This window comes from Podarcis filfolensis (genome assembly GCF_964270895.1).
Source record: "Podarcis filfolensis genome assembly, chromosome: 8".
NCBI lineage: Eukaryota > Metazoa > Chordata > Lepidosauria > Squamata > Lacertidae > Podarcis > Podarcis filfolensis.
In genome coordinates this window covers 8,544,341-8,564,415 of record NC_139611.1, presented here as the reverse complement: position 1 = coordinate 8,564,415, position 20,075 = coordinate 8,544,341, and the positions used below count along the sequence as shown (strand labels likewise).

Here is a 20,075-nt window from a genome sequence, read left to right as displayed (position 1 = left end):
CGCAGTTAGTTTCCAGGCAACCGATCGCAATTCACATAAAAGGGTCTGAAGTCAGCCTGTTTCACAGTGGCTCTCAGCCCTGGGAGAAGGAGCAAACTTGTTTTCTCCTGCTCTGGAGGTTAGGACCCAAACCAGTGGCTTCAACTGACAAGAAAGGAGATTCCACCTAAACAGCAGGAAGAACTTGTTGACAGTAAGAGCTGTTCAAGAGTGTTCAAGAGACCATAGTCATGGCTTCCCCCAAAGAATCCTGGGAGCTGTGGTCTGTTAAGGGTGCTGAGATTTCTTTGTTGTTGTTGTTGTTGTCATGTCCGACTCTTCGTGACCCCATAGACCAAAGCACACCAGGCACTCCTGTCTTCCACTGCCTCCCGCAGTTTGGTCAAACTCATGCTGGTAGCTTCGAGAAGCTACCATCTCGTCTGTTAGGGTTCCAAGGGGTTGCTCGAGAGCAAGCAGGCAAATGCCTCCCTGCTCGCCTGTGTAGCCTTGCTTTTGATGCCAAAATATACTTATCTGTCCAGAACGCCACTCTCCCTTGGCTGGCTCATTCACTGGCAGAATCTGTGAGTGGGCGGTCCTTAAACCTTCCCCAGCAGAGTAGCTTCTTGACGCCCAGTCTGCACCTCCCCTCTCAGCGCGGAAGCTTACTGCGCAAGGAGGGCGTGGGTAACGGAGGACCTCTCTCCTCCCCGCTTTGCCCAGGCAAGGTGTCCTGGCACTGCCTCGTCTCCTCCGAGCCCTGAAGCTCCTCTCCGCTGGAGGCGTGGTTACTCTCCTCCGCTGAGGAGGAGCTGCTTCCCACGATCTTTGGGGGCTCTCTGTAATCCATCCGGCTTTGCCCCTCTCGCCCCTGAGCCGATGGCAGTTCCCTGACATCGTCCTCTGTCGTCCCCTTCTCCTTGTGCCCTCCATCTTTCCCAACATCAGGGTCTTTTCCAGGGAGTCTTCTCTTCTCATGAGGTGGCCAAAGTCTTGGAGCCTCAGCTTCAGGATCTGTCCTTCCAGTGAGCACTCAGGGCTGATTTCCTTCAGAATGGATCGGTTTGATCTTCTTGCAGTCCATGGGACTCTCAAAAGTCTCCTCCAGCACCATCATTCAAAAGATTTCTTAGGAAACCCTTATTTCCCTTACGAGAACTACAATTCCCAGAGTCATCTGGGAAGAGGGACTGATAGTTAAGCTACTCTGGGAATTGCAGCTCTGGGAGGAAAACAGGGGCCTTCTAACAGCTCTCACTACCACAAACTACAACTCCCAGCATTCTTTGGGGGAAGCCATGACTGTTTAAAGTATTACCAGTTACAGATAGGTAGCCGTGTTGGTCTGCCATAGTCAAAACAAAAAAAAAATTTTCCTTCCAGTAGCACCTTAAAGACCAACTAAGTTAGTTCAAAACATTATGGTAATAAAGTATTACCATAATGTTTTGAATGGATGGTGCAGATGTGGATTCACTACAGGAAAGGGTTTCAGCCCCCACCCCCTTCCTGATTCTTTTTATATTAAAAACACTGATAAATTCCATAAGAAAACAATCACTCCCCTCTCACCTTTGTTATAAAGAGAGCCGTCGAAGTAGTAGCTGCCAGTGTAGAAACCTGTTGCCAGTTCAATGAGGTGCCTTGCCCAGGTATTTCCTGCCCCAGGAAAGCTTGCAAGGGCAACAAACTGCTTGGCCCGAGCCGTTAAAAATCTCCGGTCCATACAGCGGTTATCTGTGAGCAGATCAAAACGAAGGCGTTAGCAAGGAATGGAGGGATCCTGCGGTCACTGGGAGTGAATAAGTGCACAAAACACCAAGTAAATCAAGAAGAGGCCTTGGACATCTCCCTGGAGAGGGAATCCTAAAAGTGAGGGGACAACACCGAAAAGGCCCCGCCTTTCTCTGCTAGTTTCTTTATTATTCTTTCATCCAGAAACCACTTCCTATAAAGTGATTTCACAATAAAATTAAAAACGTATTGTTGCATGCACCCCAATCTCTGAGTGGCAAGAGACACCAGGAGTTCCTGCACCTACCAGCGGGTTGGTTTACTTGGAATGAAGGCCGATGGAGAGACTACTGCGATGTTCTCTACATGGAGCTACCTTTGAAAATGACCAGGAAACTACAATTAATCCAGAATGCGGCAACTAGACTGATGACTGGGAGTGGCCACTGAGGTCATCGGTCCTGAATGATTTACATTGGCTCCTAGTACATTTCCGAGCACAATTCAAAGTGTTGGTGCTGACCTTTACAGCCCTAAAAGGCCTCGGCCCAGCATACCTGAAGGAGCGTCTCCACCCCTACCGTTCAGCCCAGACACTGAGGTCCAGCTCCGAGGGCCTTCTGGCAGTTCCCTCATTGCGAGAAGTGAGGTTACAGGGAACCAGGCAGAGGGCCTTCTCAGTAGTGGCGCCCGCCCTGTGGAACGCCCTCCCACCAGATGTAAAGGAAATAAGCAACTATCTGACTTTTCAATGACATCTGAAGGCAGCCCTGTTTAGGGATGTTTTTAATGTTTGATGTTTTATCATGTTTTTAATATTCTGTTGGCAGCCGCCCAGAGTGGCTGGGGAATGTACATACATACATACAGGGGTGCAAGTAACAGTATGCATAGGATATGCTGCCTAAGTTATTGGAATTTTGTTCCCCCTGAAATCCGCAGCACTCAAAGCCATTGTGAACGACTTACATCCATTTCAACAGAGCCTTTTAAAAGGAGATTGGTCTGAATGGAACACATAGAAATGCAATGCATGAACAAATCCAGAGAGGGAACTGAGTTAATACAGAAGAAGAAGAAGGGAATGAGAGGGAAATGAAGAAAGGAAGCGGGCAACCGCTTCTTGCAAAAGTCAAACAGCGGTTTCCTGCATCTAACCAACGGAGCTATCCATCTGATGGAAGCCGGAACTAATTACTGTTTCATTCCAAAGTGAAATTTATATCTTTGGTAATTAAAAGAAATAAAAGGGTGAGTTTTTTTTGTTTTTTAAAAAACAAACAATTGACTCTCTAAGGATTCAGACGGCAGTGGGGAGGGGATCTTCCCCAGTCCTACGCAGATGCCAGATGGGTTGAGAAAGAGACCTTCTTCCTGCAAATCACTTCCATACAAAGCAGCCCTCTACCTTGAACTTGAGTCTGATAAACGATGAAATACTTGGAGGTGCCGCAGCTCTCGAATTCCTCGCCGCTGCATTTTTGGGAGCAGAGTTGCTCGTCTTCCCTCTCGTGCAACGTGAAGAGGGTCGTAGGGAAGCCACAGTGGCAGGCGGTGGCAGCCAGCGCCGCAAGTGGGTATTCCTGGTGGAAGCAACAGGGGAGAATAATTTTGTGCAATGCCTTTGAGAAGGAGTGCAGTTAGAATCATATAACTGTAGAGTTGGAAGGGCCCCGGGGGGGTCATCTAGTCCAACCCCCAGAATGGCCAGTGGTGCAGGACGATGGAAGTTGTAGTCCCTCTGGAAGGCCACAGCAAAGGAGAGAAAGTACTAACGAAGGAGGAATGGATAACTAAGATGATAGAGTATGCTGAAATGGCAAAGATGACCATGAAAATCTGGGACAAAGATGAAAAAAAAGGTTTAAACAAGACTGGAATGAATTTATAGAATATCTTAAGGTCCACTTACAGGTAGGTAGCCGTGTTGGTCTGCCGTAGTCGAAACAAAATAATAAAATTCCTTCCAGTAGCACCTTAAAAATGTAAAGGGACCCCTGACCATTAGGTCCAGTCGTGACCAACTCTGGGGTTGTGGGGCTCATCTCGCTTTATAGGCTGAGGGAGCTGGCGTACAGCTTCCGGGTCATGTAGCAGGCATAACTAAGCCGCTTCTGGTGAACCAGAGCAGCACACGGAAACGCCGTTTACCTTCCCACCGGAGCGGTACCTATTTATCTACTTGCACTTTGACGTGCTTTTGAACTGCTAGGTTGGCAGATAGTGTGCATGCACATGAAAGCTCATACCAATAACAAGCTTAGTTGGTCTCTAAGGTGCTACCGGAAGGAATATTTTTATTTTGTTAAGGTCCACTGTAAAGACTTAAAAACATTAGCAGGATTGGCATAGCATCTATGAAGTAATGTGGATTAGGGTTATCAATGGACTTGTAACTGAATGGAAAACTAAAGATGTGTGAGGTAATAAAGGGGAGAAATTGGAAACCGGGGGGGGGGTGAAGTCTAGAATAGGGGTCAGCATGGTTTATCTTGCCTGGGCCGGATCGGTCCTGTGGAGAGCCCTCAATTGGCTGGATTGTGTGCGCACGTGAGCACGCACGCCTGGATTTTTGGCGTCTGTGCAAATGTGATTTTCGGTGCTGCAGAAGCGAGTCCCTGCGCTGCGCCAGTTTAGCACAGTGGGCGAGTGGGCAGCTCGGTTAGGGTGCGGCTCATGGGCCAGTCAAATGACCTCTGCGGGCCACTTTTGGCCCATGGGCCTTAGGTTGCTGACCCCTTGTCTAGAAGTGATGAATAAGTAAGTAATTTGGATGTTAAATTGTTAAGTTATTGAAAATTAAAAATAAAATATGAAAAAAGGAAGGCCTCATCATGCTGGGTGCAGCTGTGGGGTCTTGGGTTCGAATCTCCACTAAGCTGTGAAACTGAACTAAACAATTTAGGGACACTTTCCATCTGTTGCTCTAAGACATCCCTACCAATGCATTCTATGTGGGGCTTCCCCTGCAGCTGAACTGAGGATGCAGAATGCTGCGGTACAGTTTCTGACAAGAGCGAGACCATATAACACCCCTGTTTAGAGACCAGCAACTACTCTTTTCAGCGCCTGATAAAAACATTTCGGTTTAGACGAGCCTACCTGGATATGTTTTGATCTGTTTTTGATTATCATTCATTTTAATTATCTTCTTAGAAATAGTGGCTTTTAACTGTACTGAATATTTGATAGTTTTCCTCCTTTTGTAAGCCACTTGGGGTTTTTTTTAACAATCAAGAGGTATATAAATTTTATGAAAAAAATAAATTATATGTATATTTCACAGGGTTGCTTCCCTGCACATTCCCTCCAGATAGGTGCAAAATTTTTTTGCACGCAAAAAAATAGATGCATTTTTGAAAGTCATCCCCCTATAAGTAATGCATTTTTGGAGGTAATTTTCACAAACGTACACCTTTTGTGTACCCCATATTCCTTCTTTGCACATATTTGTTGGCTGGGTAACGCGTTGCAAACATTTGCGGACGTGCAAATTTTGAAGGCGCAGTTGAGTCGATGCGTTTTTGCTCAGAAATGTGGACCAGGCAGGTTTGCATTGCAAATGCAAACCAAATTTCTTTCCCCACTTCTGCGCAGCTAAGTTGAGGATATCCTCATCTCTCCCTTCCCAAAGCAATGGTGTGGAAATTGCTGTTGCCGTCAGGGAGTTATTTACTACAGTCAAGAGTTATACGGCCAGGCTTATGGCACCCCTTTCAAAATCACGGCCCAGTGGCAGTTGGATAATGCGTGAGTTTGTCACCTGGACGAAGGCCGCTTAAAAGCCCATGGAGTACGACATCCGTGCCCTCATTTGAGCCTTAAAGCGCAGAGTTATGAAGGCTGTGGTGAGGCCTGACAGGCAATTTAATACCCAGGAAGGCAGCAAGGCTGGGTTAATCAAAGGGCACGCCACAATGAGTTTGTGTTGCCGCCTCAGAGAGCTGGCTGACAACAGCGGGGGCAAGGCCCAAACTGTGTGCCGTAAGAAAGCAGAGATAGTCCATGGTGGGGTGTGGGAGACCAGGGTTCGAATTCCCATTTGGCCATGAAGCTCACACTCTCCAAGTCTCTGTGATAGGAATTTTGAGGTCTTAGATATATGGTAATGTTCATAACAGCACATACATAGATCAGCACAGGAAGACCAACCTGGAACCATTTTGATTCCTAAACTGAGTAAATGTTTTCTCTACAAGGTCAAAGTGGGAAACCTCCCTATTGTCTCTTTCCTCACAAATCCTGTCTTAAGGGCACATTTAAGATATGAATAGGGTGTGAGCCTGTGACCTGACCCAGGAACTAAGTATTTATCACTACAAAAGACTGGCCAGGCTCCCCAGGCAATCCAATCAAGTAACCTGCCAGACAGGAGATAAACAACATTCAAATTTTCTCTTTTAGACCGCCTTTTCTGTGATGTAGGTATGATGTATCTGAGGGGTGGTCTTAGGTTACACCCCTTCTGTGATGTATCTATGATGTTTCTGGGGATGGTCGTGATCTACAGGGTGGCAATTTCAAAAGTCTTTATAAGGCCTTGCACGCCATTTTTCTGGGTCCCTCCTCTCTCCTGCGTGTGGTGAGTGAGGACCCTGTTGCAACAGATCAATAAAGATCAGGCTTACTAGGTGCTTTGCTTCTCAATATTCTCTGGTTGGCCTCTGTTATTCTCTCCTACCAATAGGGAACCTATGTAAGGACTCTATATGGGCTCTTGGATACCCCATAAGGGAAAAGGGCAGATTTTTTGTTTACAACATCTCCCAATTTGCCAGGGATAGTCCTGGAATTACAAAAGCTGCCTCGGTTTTACTTTTTCCGGTTTTCTTGGAGAACAATCAAAAGCGGTGTGTGTAGGTGCAAAAACAGAGTCCTGTTTCTACTGGGATGGGGTGGGGAGAATACCTGCACCAGAATGAAGGAAACTGTGAAGCTCTTCCTGAAATTTTGAAGGAAAGGGTCACCAATCCGTTTTAAATTTTCAACTGCCATGCTTAGGAAACACAGGGAGTTTCCTTTGTTGTAAATGAAGACTTACACTGTCTACTCAGAAGGAAGTCCCACTGTATTCAATGATGCTTGCTCCCAAGTAACTGGGTCAAGACTGGGCAGCCTTACATGGCAATCCTAAGGAATTTACTCAGAGCTAAATCCTACTGGGTTCAATAGGATTTTCTGTCTCCTGATCACTCTCACAGTTTCTATTATTTCTTCTCCCCTTGTGATTTATGTTAAAGAGAAATTCAGTCCCAAAATGATCTTCAAGGATGATGTTGGAAGATATGTTGCAGTGGAATTGACAGTACACGGTGAAAAGCTTTGGGTGCTTGGAATCTATGCACCAAATGAGGGGAGGTCAGAATTTTTAAAAAATCTACAGGCCACTCTTATGGACTATTTGGATTACAAAATTGTCTTGATGGGGGATTTGAATGGCGTAGTCTCAACAATGATGGATAGAACCCAAAGGCAAAAACTTACTAATGACGGGAGGCTACCAAAGACGTTTTTCGAGATGATGGACAATTTTGACCTGATAGACATATGGAGATTGAGGAATCCAATGGAGAAAGATTTTACATTTTTTTCAGATACAAATCTATCGTGCAGTCGCCTGGACTATATATAGTTAACTAAAGACTTGACCCCAAGAGTGACTAAATCTGAGATTTGCCCAAGGACTTGTTCAGAATTAAAATTGTCTCTACAGGGTTCTTTTAGACGGCGGATGAATGATGCTTTACTGAGAAATGATTTGATTGTAAATAAAGCTCAAAAGACCCTCAAGGACTATTTTGAGTTGAACCTAAATCCTGCCTCTGAGACTTCTCCCTTTGGGGGTTCCCAAGCTGGGGCTCCCTCCTCTGTATGCAGCCAATCATTGACAGTCTCCTCTTTCTATCTGCAAGATCATACCCCTTGGGTTCCAATCCTTGGTCACACTGGAGGGCTTGTGACCCAAGCTTAGGACATTTGGGCACAGCATCCTTCATCTCTTGGTTAGCTTACCTTTCCCGTGCAGAAGTCAACGCACCGGTCCACAGACATGTTTCTCATGACCCTGCTCACCGGCAAAGCCAAGGAGATGTTATCCGGCCTGCGGAAGCATCCGCGGAATATGGCGCTGCCGTCTAACCGGGAGAGAAGAGAAAAGTGGAAGGAAGGAAGCATTTAATGGCTGAGCTCCCAAAGTCAAAGGCACAGATGATCCTGCAGGATTCCCAAACTGTGCTGGCAAGCGTCCTTTGAGATTGAGCGTTTGAACAGGATTTCTAGGATTTCTGAGACTGATCATCTAGATCAGCCCAGATCATCATTTCTAGGAAAAGAGGTGCTGGAACTCACCATGAACGCCTCCTTTGTTCTCTTATACAGTGGTACCTCGGCTTACATACGCTTCAGGTTACAGACTCCGCTAACCCAGAAATAATACCTTGGGTTAAGAACTTTGCTTCAGGATGAGAACAGAAATCGTGCAGCAGCAGCACGACAGCAGCGGGAGGCCCCATTAGCTAAAGTGGTGCTTCAGGTTAAGAACAGTTTCAGGTTAAGAACAGACCTCCGGAACGAATTAAGTACTTAACCTGAGGTACCACTGTAATGGCAATGATGCCCACCTCAGAGGTACTGGAACTGAGTTCTGGCTGGAGAAAAGCCATGGACCTGATCCAGCAAGGCTCTTGGGGGACTTCAAAGTTGTGTTTCTGAATAATAATAATAATAATAATAATAATAATAATAATAATAATTTATTCTTTATACCCCGCTGTAATGGTTCTAGGGGTTGCTCGTGCGTAAGTTGCCGCCACTCCTGGCTAGATTACCTGGTTGAACCCTTTCTGTCTGGACAGCCCTTCACTTCGTGACTGTCTCAGTCGCTGGCAGAATCCGTCAGTGGGCGTTTCTTGAACTTCTTCCAGCAAAGAAGTTCTTTGACGCCAAGTCTCCTCCTACTCTCCCTGCACGGAAGTCTTCTGCGCAGGGAGGGCGTGGGCAGCGGCGTACCCGTGCTCTCCCCGCTGGTCTCCGGTGAAGAGTCCTGGAGCCTCCTCTCCGATTCCCCCATCTGCCCCCCTTCTCCACTGGTGTTACACTGATTTCCTTCCCCAGCAGATGAGCTGCCTCTCTCCCTACTGGGACCCTCTCCGGCATCCCTCTGGGGCCTTCCCTCCGCCTCTAGCTCCGATGGCAGTTCCCTGACACCCGCCCATCTGGCTGGGCTTCCCCAGCCACTCTGGGCGGCTTTCAACAAAATATTAAAATTCAGTAATGCATCAAACATTAAAAAGCTTCTCTAAACAGGGCTGCCTTCAGATGCCTTCTAAAAGTCTGGTAGTTGTTGTTCTCTTTGAAATCTGGTGGGAGGGCGTTCCACAGGGCAGGTGCGACTACCCAGAAGGCCCTCTGCCTGGTTCCCTGTAACTTTGCTTCTCACAATGAGGGAACCGCCAGAAGGCCCTCGGCGCTGGACCTCAGTGTCCGGGTAGAATGATGGGGGTGGAGTCGCTCCTTCGGATATACTGGACTGAGGCCGTTTAGGGCTTTAAAGGTCAGCACCAACACTTTGAATTGTGCTCAGAAACGTACTGGGAGCCAATGTAGGTCTTTCAAGACCTGTGTTATGTGGTCAGGCATTGGGCCCCACACCCACCACCACAACATATAAAAAATATATTTGAAACCAACCAGGAGACCATGTGACAAAGCCAACCATTTCCTCCCTGACAGAGTTCCCTACCCACACACTTGTGGGCCATGGGTGGGCAACCTTTAGCCCTGTGTTTCAGGATACCTCTTGGCACTGTTTCTTCCAACCCAAACAGGACTATGATGCCCAAGTGCCAGTGTTGGGCAGGGGTGGTCAATGTGCTGTCTTCCAGATGTTGCTAAACCACAACTCCCATCCTCCCTGACTGATGGGAGTTGTGGTCCAAAACATCTGGACTGCCTTTCTTAGGAGCTACAAACCAAAGCCACTGCTTCATGAGTTAACCAATCCAACTCTATCAAGGCTTCCTGAAATAATATTTGAACAGTCCTCTTTGCAGATTTAACCCAAATGACGACTCGAACTGGAATGACAGAGCGGATCCAAAACAAATTAGGCTTCATTCAGATGCTACAAATGCAAGGTGAATATTTGGGTCACTGCACATCTCTAGAGGGAGATGTGAAAAATCCTGTGGGTTACTGGGATGTAAGCAGGCACCAAAGGATTGCATCGTAGGTTAATTTCTGGTTTTGTTTTGTTTCTTTAATTTCCTAGGATTTATTGATCCACTGATAAGAGAGCTTTTCAATTACCATTTTTCTGGTCTTTTAAAATGTACTAATATGTTGAAAATTGACCCCATTCAAAAAAATAATAATAATTAAAGCTCACGAATCTAGAATATTGGTTCTGTAAAGTTTGGCAAATAGCTTTCTTCAAATGAGAGATCAAAGAAAGTCGGACAGTTTTTGGCACTCTGGCATCTGTTGATTTTTTAAATAGCCAGGAATCTGGTAGAACAGTTCCAACGCCATATAAAATGGTTTGGTCTTTTAAAAGGGGAAATAGGATCAATTGAAGAAGGGTTAGATGAATTAAAGAAAATGAAATGTGGATCTAATGCACTGAGTCATTTTGATTTTGATTTTGATTCCGCTATAGATTTTGAAGCATCTTAAAAAGCAGAGACATCACCTTGCCAACCAAGGTCTGTATAGTTAAAGCTATGGTTTTCCCAGTAGTGATGTATGGAAGTGAGAGCTGGACCATAAAGAAGGCTGATCGCCAAGAATTGATGCTTTTGAATTATGGTGCTGGAGGAGACTCTTGAGAGTCCCATGGACTGCAAGAAGATCAAACCTCACCATTCTGAAGGAAATCAGCCCTGAGTGCTCACTGGAAGGACAGATCGTGAAGCTGAGGCTTCAATACTTTGGCCACCTCATGAGAAGAGAAGACTCCCTGGAAAAGACCCTGGTGTTGGGAAAGATGGAGGGCACAAGGAGAAGGGAACGACAGAGGACAAGATGGTTGGACAGTGTTCTTGAAGCTAGCAGCATGAGTTTGACCAAACTGCAGGAGGCCGTGGAAGACAGGAGTGCCTGGTGTGCTCTGGTCCAAGGGGTCAAGAAGAGTCGGACACAAATAAACGACTAAACACCAACAACAACAACAACAACATAGATTTTGGAATGCAGTTTCTCTGCATCCTGTATATCTTGAGATATTCACCCCAAACTTAGTATGAGGGTAGATGAGGGGGGCAGTACTCTCTGTTGCTGTTTGGACATTGGCTGACATTTTGAATCAAAATGGTGGACCAAAACATGACTTTGAGGTGATTTCATCCATTTTTTGACATAGGTTTCGCCACCTCTTGAGATATTGTCACCAAACTTAGCACAAGATTTCCTGAGGTGAGATGGCAGGCTTTGTGACTGTTTGGACAACAGACACCATTTTGAATCAAGACGGTGATCCAAAACATCCTTTTGGCGTTAACTGCCCACAAGGTTTCAACCACCTCTTGAGACATCAACAGAGTCAGCATGATGGTCCCAGAGGTGAGGATGAGGATCTGTGTTGATGTTTGGATACCAGGCGCTATTTTGACTCAAGATGGCAGACCGAAATGTGGCTTTGACATGACTTTACTCTATTTTTGGTGTGGTGGAACTCACAAATTACACTATCCACTTAAAAACACAATATTTTTTAGTTTCTAAAAAATCCTGGGCAGCTCCAGGCATAGGAGATAGAAGAAGAAAAAGAATGATGTGAAAGAAAAATTAGTATTATCTACTATAAATTTTTGGAAAGCGTTTTGTCCATCTGTTCTCTTTAGGTTTGGCTGCCTCTCAAGTTATCATTGCCAAACTTAGCACAAAGCTTCCCAAGGTGGGGACGGCAGTCATAATCGATGTTTGGACGCCAAACATTTCTTTGGCATGGCTTCACCCATTTGGGGGCATAGGTTCAGTCGCCACTGAAAGCATAGAACCGTAGAGTCGAACAGCTCCAACACTCAGAATGTTCTTCCTAGTGTTCAGTTGAAATCTCCTTTCTTGCCCTTTGATTCCATTTGTTTGGGTTTTCCCCTCCTGAGAAGCAGAAAACAACTTTGCTTCAACTTCCATGTGACAGCTTTTCAGATATTTGAAGATGGCTGTCATATCTCCTCACAGTCTCCTCTTTTCCAGGCTAAACATGACGGGACACAGGTGGCGCTGTGGGTTAAACCACAGAGCCTAGAACTTGCCGATCAGAAGGTCGGCTGTTCAAATCCCCGAGATGGGGTGAGCTCCCGTTGCTCGGTCCCTGCTCCTGCCAACCTAGCAGTTCAAAAGCACGTCAAAGTGCAAGTAGATAAATAGGTACTGCTCTGGCAGGAAGGTAAACGGCGTTTCCGTGCGCTGCTCTGGTTCGCCAGAAGCGGCTTAGTCATGCTGGCCACATGACCCGGAAGCTGTACGCTGGCTCCCTCGGCCAATAAAGCGAGATGAGCGCCACAACCCCAGAGTCGGTCACGACTGGACCTAATGGTCAGGGGTCCCTTTACCTTACCTTTATCATATCTCTTCGCAGTCTCCTCTTTTCTAGGCTAAATATCCCCAGCTCCTTCAGCCATTCCTCATAAGGCTTGGTTTCCAGTCCCTTGATCATCTTGGTTGCACACTCTCCAGCTTGTCAACATCCTTCTTAGATTGTGGTGCCCAGAACACCAGGAACGCCAGATAGCACCTGACCAAGGCAGAATAGCTATATCATCGTCAGACTTGGCGCAAGCGTTCCCAAGCTGGAGGCAATGGACTTTGTCAATATTTGGGTGCCGTTTTGAATCAAGATGGTGGACCAAAACGTGAATTTGGCTTGACTTCACCCGTCCTTTGGAATAGGTTTGGCCAGCTCTCAATATATCATCATCAAACTCGGTATGGAGGTGGGGTGAAGGTATTTGTTAATTTTTTTTATTCTTCTTTATTGAATTTCTATACTGCCCTTCATTTGAGGATCACAGGGTGGTTTGCAATATAAAAACACAAGAATACAAAACATGGTAAAAAGCAAAACAAATACAATTACACACACACACACACCAGTTTAATAGGCCTGGGAGAAGAGGAATGTTTTTGCCTGCTGCCTGTTGTCAGAGGAGTCTCCCTGGCGAGAGCATTCCACAAGCAGAGAGTCACTGCAGAAAAGTTTGGATTCTGGGTGCTGTTTTGATTTAAGACAACGGAACAAAATTAGTCTGTGGGATGACTTCACCCATTTTTTTGGTGTGGTGGTCAAAACTCACAAATGACACTATTCGTTTTTTTTAAAAAAACCACAATATTTTGGGGTTTCTACTGATTTCTGGCTTGCAACAGGCACTCCCCGAGAGTATATTTATATAGTAGATTGAATATTGCGTTAAATAGAAGATTCTTGTAGAGTATATTGTGCTTTGAAGAAATGTATTCTGAATCCTGAAATACTGTTCAGAGGCTACCTTTGAAGGTGACTCGGAAACTACAACCAATCCAGAATGCAGCAACTAGATTGGTGACTGGGAGCGGCTGCTGAGACCACATAACACCAGTCCTGAAAGACCTACATTGGCTCCCAGTATGTTTCTGAGCACAATTCAAAGTGTTGGTGCTGACCTTTAAAGCCCTAAACTGCCTCGGTCCAGTATACCTGAAGGAGCATCTCCACCTCCATCGTTCAGCTGAGGTCCAGAGCTGAGGGCCTTCTGGTGGTTCCCTCCCTGCGAGAAGTGAGGTTACAGGGAACCAGACAGAGGGCCCTTTTGGTAATGGTGCCCACCCTGTGGAACCCCTGCCAATCAGATGTCAGGGAGATAAAGAATTACACAACTTTTAGAAAACATCTGAGGGCTGTCCTGTTCAGGGAATTTTTTAATGTCTGACATTTTATTATTGTTGTATATTTTGCTGGAAACCGCCCAGAGTAGCTGGGGAAACCCAGCCAGGTGGGTGGGGTATAAACAATAAAATTATCATCATCATCATCAACATCATCATTATTAATAGGGGATTTAATTTATATTTATATTTTAAGCAATTTTAATTTTAGTATAGAAAATAAATAAATATAATGAAGAAAAAACCGACCCCCTTCCAATTTATTTGTCCAAGTACTTTAACAGCGCTGTAAGCCATGAAGCCAACAGAAACTCTTATTCCTGTCATTTGGAAAATTGCATCTGTCACCAACATCCGGAATATTTCTAAGCAAGCTGCCATAGCTCCTCTTCCGCTGCTTTTATGCCAAACCACAGCTCTCCACTATTGATTTCTCCCTCTTTAGCTCTCTTTCTCTCTCGAGGGAATTCTACAGTTCTCACGAACTCTGCACAAATCAAAAGCTAAAATTAATCTCTCATGGCCACTGGCCACCAATCGTTAACAGTAACTAAGGTTAGACCCAATGGGCTCCTCTTTCGATTTTTGAATTTGAAAAGCACTGGGGTGTGTGTGTGTGTGTGTGTGTGTGTGTGTGTGTGTTGGGAGTAACACAACAACACTTGTTGTTGGTTACCTGAACCAGTGGGGTGTCGATAGATAGAAAGGCAACTTATTTCTCCAGCAACAACCCTTGTAACTGTACAGTAGGACTGCAACTTATGTATGCCTTATGCTTCCGGGGGTTGCACTTAAAGGCAAAATCACGCAAAGTCAGAATGATCTCCAGAACTACCACCACTGTCAGAGATCTCATGAAATTGGGGGTGCAAAACGCAGGGGCTTTTGTTGCAAAACACTGCAAAGATTTGCTGGCTTCATTCTTCTACATTTTTTCTGCATTCCAAAATCTTAATAATTTCCATTGTGTTCCACTCAGATATAATAATCCCTTATATGACAGCTACAATATTGTGGTTTCGTTCGTGTTGTTATGTCAGGTAATTTATAAAGTTTCAAGTGAGGAACTCTGTAATCCTTATTCTTTCCTGCACATGACAAGTCCCCCCCCCATGATGTTTCCCCATCTATATATGGTGTTTTATCCTTCCTTCCTACAACTTTTGATGGTTCCCGCCACACCTTGGGAGAAGCGGTTATCTCACAGTTTCCAAAAGTTGCTGCATCACTTCATCCCGTGATTTGGCTTCCAGTAAACAGCCGTCTTCGCCATTTCTCCAGCCTAGGAAGAACGGTCTGAATCCAGACTGCAAATAGTTAATCCGAAAGCTTCTTATCCCACAGCTGGTAAACTCCTTTCTTCCCTGCCACAGATTTATGGCCAATTGTCCTTATCTCAAACACACTCCTTTATGAATAACGGAGGTTTGGGAGGACTTTGCTGCATATTTTCAAAGCATAGCGTTCCCCCCCTCCCTCTCAGTTCCTTTCTTTCACGCACGCGGTTCCAGTTTTGTTAAATTCCAAATTTACATTCCAATGTCTTCCTTTCTCACTTGTACGTGTAGATTGCATTCCAGGGAGGGTTGCCATATCATAAACATAGAGAAAAACTGGACCGTCTCTTTCACTGAATGAAATCCCCTCTCAATCCAAACCTTTTAAATCCTTGTAGCTGGGTTCGTTTTTGCAGTTTCTCATCTCTAGCACACGCCTGTACTTTACTCCAGTTAAGAAACCCCAATTAGCAGGATCGACTGTGCTTCCAAGAATGGGATTGGAGGGTCATGGCAGCCGGAGTGCTCTGTGCACCCAGTTCCTTTGCCTGCCCTCACATTCCATGGGGAAGCGAGTGCCAGACCGCCAGGCAAACTGTGGGTGAGAGCCAGGTTCCTCTTTCCACCAAAGGGGAATGCAGGAAATGCCATTCCCCCATCATTTTCTGATTAGCTCTGTCTCTCTCTCTGTGGTGTTGGAAGAGGCGCTCATCCCCTGGCGCACAGGAAGTAGGAAAGGCACTGCGAAAACACCTTTTGGCCTTTTCCTTCGCAGGCTTGCTATGGACAATTGTTGCCAGCTTGATCTCGCTGCCCCACGGCCCACCAAGGTTCCCCATAATCTCTTCCCTTCCCCCTGCCTGCCTGGATTCTCCTCTCTGCTTTTGACATTTAAGCACCAGCTAATGAGCCTCCCGGCCCACCTTCTTAACTACAGAAGACACGGAGGAACGCAATGAATGCAAAATTAGAGGCGAGATGCAGAAAAGCCTTTGAGAGCAGGGAAGAGATCAAAAGCCCATTTCAGACTCATTAAGGCAGCTCAAGCACCTAGGCCTTCCTTTCCCTGCATTGCACTCAATTGGTCGGCTGAGAGTGTTCTGGGAGGGATTCCTTCCCTCCCACAAACACCTTCACGTTTTCCAATCCCGATTATCCAAGGCTGTAGATTGCCAGTGTTCACAAATGCACCTCAAGCGTAGGATTTGAGATCATGGCGCAGCATCCAAAGAACCTCCGTCTTGGTTTTGAAACCCAAGCTTTCTAGTCCTTGTGAAAATAAGAACACAGAGCTAGCTGAATCAGGCCCATCAAGTCCAGCGTCCTGTGGCCAGCCTGGTGCATGTAGGAAACTAGCAAGCAGGATCCAGGCAAAGGAGTTCTCTTCTTGCCTATGATTTACAGCAACTGTTAATCAGAAGCTTAACTGTCTCCAACCATGGAGGCAGAACATAGAGCCATCACAATGCACTCCTGGGAGAGCGAGTTCCATAGTTTAACTACAGCCTAGTAAAGGTAAGGTAAGGGATGCAGGTGGCGCTGTGGTCTAAAACAATGACCCTCTTGGGCTTGCAAATCAGAAGGTTGGCAGTTTGAATCCCCATGGGTGAGCTCCTGTTGCTCTGCCTCAGCTCCTGCCAACCTAGCAGTCCGAAAGCATGCCAGTGCAAGTAGATAAATAGGTACCCCTGCGGCTGGTAAGTAAACAGTGTTTCCGTGCACTCTGGTTTCCATCACGGTGTTCTGTTGTGCCAGAAGCGGTTTAGTCTTGCTGGCCACATGACCTGGAAAGCTGTCTGTGGACAAACACCAGCTCCCTTGGCCTGAAAGCGAGATGAGCGCCGCAACCCCATAGTCGCCTTGACTGGACTTAACCATCATGGGATCCTTTACCTTTTTTTTTTTTTTAACAGTCTAGTAAAATTACCAGGGGATGCGAGTGGTGCTGTGGGTTAAACCACAGAGCCTAGGACTTGCTGATCAGAAGGTCGGCGGTTCAACTCCCCGCAACGGGGTGAGCTCCTGTTGCTCGGTCCCTGCTCCTGCCAACCTAGCAGTTCGAAAGCATGTCAAAGTGCAAGTAGATAAATAGGTACCACTCCGGCGGGAAGGTAAACTGCGTTCCGTGCACTGCTCTGGTTTGCCAGAAGCGGCTTAGTCATGCTGGCCACATGACCCAGAAGCTGTACGCCGGCTCCCTCGGCCAATAAAGCGAGATGAGCGCCGCAACCCCAGAGTCGGCCACGACTGGACCTAATGGTCAGGGGTCCCTTTACCTTTACCTTAAAAATACCAGAGCGTATGTAGCTGCAGCTGTAGTGAGGGTACAGGGTGGAAGGTCTAGTGCAGGGGTCAGCAAACTTACTGCGCCTCGGGCTGGTGTCTCCAGCGCAGATTGTGCGACGGGCCAGAGGGCGGGGGAGCACGTGCCCATACGCGTGCGCACACACTATTTCCAGCGCACTTCCAGGTCGGAGCGGGCTGAATAAACAAGTCCCTCAGGCCTTATCCAGCCCGCGGGCCTTTGTTTGGGGACCCCTGGTCTAGTGTTCTGCAAGACACATGCCTACACATCCCTAATAGCCAACAGCATCAGAGTTACTTCCCTTGAGCTATTAGGACACCTTGATCTCAATGCCATCAGCCCCAGGCTCTGCTCCCTTGGGCCACCCTAGTTCTCGAACCCAAACAAGTCAATACTTACACCTCCTTGCAGACTCTTGGGCCAACTCCAGGCGGTAGATTGAGAGTCGGTTCACCCCACCACAAATGTTGCTCTTTTCTCCCTTACACTCCATGTTGCATTCCGAATCACTGACGTTCGCCGCTTGGATCTTGTGGCCACAATAGCATTCGGCCCCAAACTCTAGGCCTGCGAAGAGGTAACCCCTGGAAAGGAGAGAGAGAGAGAGAGAGAGAGAAAGCATTTTGTTTGGAGGTTTGGTGGTGGTAGCGGCGGCCTGTGTTCAGATTCAGTGGCTGGACTTGGCTACCCGAAAGCTGAACGTTTGTGCAGCTGTCCTTGGTGCTGAACAGCACCTTCCGAAATCTCATGCTGTGCAACCCACCTAGAAATTGGCCACTTTGCAGGTAAAGGATGTCTCCTTTTTATAACATGCTGAGATAAAACAGCTGCTTAGTCTTGAAAGAGAACAAAGTCAGAAGGAAGGAAAGATAAGAAAAGGAGAAAGCTCAAGAAAGAGAAAGCGAGAAAAAAGGAAAAGAACGGAAAAAAAAAACAAGGAAGAAGAAGAAAAATAAAAGGACTTCTGGCTCTCTTTGCTGCCGCTGTATATGATATTCATTCCTTAAGATCCAACCATTCTATCTGCTATAAGCTAGCATGTTTCCAATCTTCAAATAGAGATATTACAAGTTCATTTTCTCTTTTCACGTGCAAAAAGTCCATAAGAAATGTCCAATCCTTAACAAATGTCACTAATGGTTTCCCTCTAATTAAACACGTTAACGTTCCCATCTCAGCCACGTCCAATAGCTTTATCAGCTGTTCTTTGAACATGGCTAAGCCGTCTTTGTGCAGATAGCAATCAGGCGAGGGGTGCTTCCACGGAAAGGCTGCCTGCACACAGAAGTTGGGAACTGCTTTCTATGTGCGGGGAGCAGGGCCGGCCCACCTATGGGGCTTGGTGAAGCCTTCGCCCCAGGCAGCAGGCTCCTGGTAGCTGGGAGGGGCAGCAGATCCAGCCTCTTGGAAGCTTGCTGCTCACTGCCTCATGGACTTCTGGGATGCCTCCTCTGCCACCTGCCCTTCTCCGTTCTCCTTTTACTCCCCTGCCAGTGCACTAGGCCTTCCCTGGCCCGTCCCCAGTCTCCTTGGGCAGCAGCAGCAGGAGGAATTGGTGCAGTTTTGCCTCAAGTGGCAAAATGCCCTGGGCCGGCCCTGGCTGGGAGTTGTGTGTCAATGTTGCTTTTTATGGGGGAACACATTCTATGGTCCCTGGAGGCCTTTGCCTCACAAAATCCCTTTCCTTCCTTCTTTTTCTTTCCCACTTTCCCCTCTTTTCTTTTCCTTTTCAAAAATATTGTACGCTTCCGAATGCGGCGCTGCGTCTTCTTAAGTTTCGTGGGACAACCTCAAAATTTCTCTTGCACACAGCGGGAAGATTCCCCTGTAATCCGAGGTCCTGTAATCCAGTCCTGACCACTGAAGATTGGGATCGCCGAATTTTGATTCAGATTTGGGAGTCTGAATCTGGTTAAACCAGGTCCGTACTGATCCAGATTGAATCAGGACCCTATCTGAACCTGTGATCCTAATAGGCATAGAGCATTATATGTATAATAATGAAGATAATACGCAATAATTGTTTGTATTTTTAGTAAACCGGATGGGGACTCTCTTGTTGAGATTAAGCAGCAAGACAGGGATTTGGGGGCGCGGTGAGTTGAAGCCTGTCCTCAATATCAAGTATATTTAGAAAATTCCATCCTTAGTGACATATTCCCCATCCCTAGTACAAATAATTAATAATAATAATAATAATAATAATAATAATAATAATAATAATAATAATTTATTTATACCCCACCCATCTGGCTGGGTTTCCCCAGCCACTGTGGGCGGCTTCCAACAAAGTATTAAAATACAGTAGTCTGTTAAACATTAAAAGCTTCCCTAAAGAGGGCTGCCTTCAGATGTCTTCTAAAAGTCTGGTAGTCGTTTTTCTCTTTGACATCTGGTGGGAGGGCGTTCCACAGGGTGGGAGCCACTACCGAGAAGGCCCTGTGCCTGGTTCCCTGTAACCTGGCTTCTCGCAATGAGGGACCCGCCAGAAGGCCCTCGGCGCTGGACCTCAGTGTCCGGGCAGAACGATGGGGGTGGAGACGCTCCTTCAGGTATACTGGACCGAGGCCGTTTAAGGCTTTAAAGGTCAGCACCAACACTTTGAATTGTGCTCAGAAACGTACTGGGAGCCAAAGGAAGGAAGACACCTGGCCAGTTAGGGAGCTGGGCTGTGGGCCATTGCCTGCCTCAGTTTCCTAGAGTGCCCCTCCTGCTGTTCCCTAGGCCTCAGAGCCTGCTGTATTCGGGGAGACAGTCTGGTGATGGGTCCTGCTGTTCTGGTTCCTGTGCACTGACCTCCACCCCCTTGCCATCCTCCATCATCCTCGAGAGTCCCATTATACCAACTAAGGCTGTGAGGAGGAGACTGACTTGTGCCATGGTCCAGCAACAGATACCAGACCGATACCAGA

The 20,075-nt window shown here is 46.5% G+C and overlaps 2 protein-coding genes across 3 annotated transcripts in view; both read right to left on the bottom strand.

Moving 5' to 3' along the window:
* Positions 1 to 20,075, bottom strand: part of WSCD2 (WSC domain containing 2) — an 80,442-nt gene that overhangs the window by 14,809 nt on the left and 45,558 nt on the right. For both annotated transcript variants that reach the window (XR_014551810.1, XM_083629470.1), the window contains exons 4-7: positions 17,563 to 17,747; positions 7,729 to 7,850; positions 3,125 to 3,299; positions 1,555 to 1,719 (exon numbers count right to left, since the gene is read on the bottom strand). Coding sequence is in view for 1 of the 2 variants with exons in the window: in XM_083629470.1 (XP_083485596.1) it covers positions 1,555 to 1,719; positions 3,125 to 3,299; positions 7,729 to 7,850; positions 17,563 to 17,747 (647 nt within the window). In the remaining variant the exon portion in view is untranslated. The remainder of the gene's footprint in view (positions 1 to 1,554; positions 1,720 to 3,124; positions 3,300 to 7,728; positions 7,851 to 17,562; positions 17,748 to 20,075) is intronic.
* LOC310769870 (uncharacterized protein) overlaps positions 1 to 20,075 on the bottom strand; it is a 177,017-nt gene that overhangs the window by 127,836 nt on the left and 29,106 nt on the right. The window lies entirely within an intron of this gene.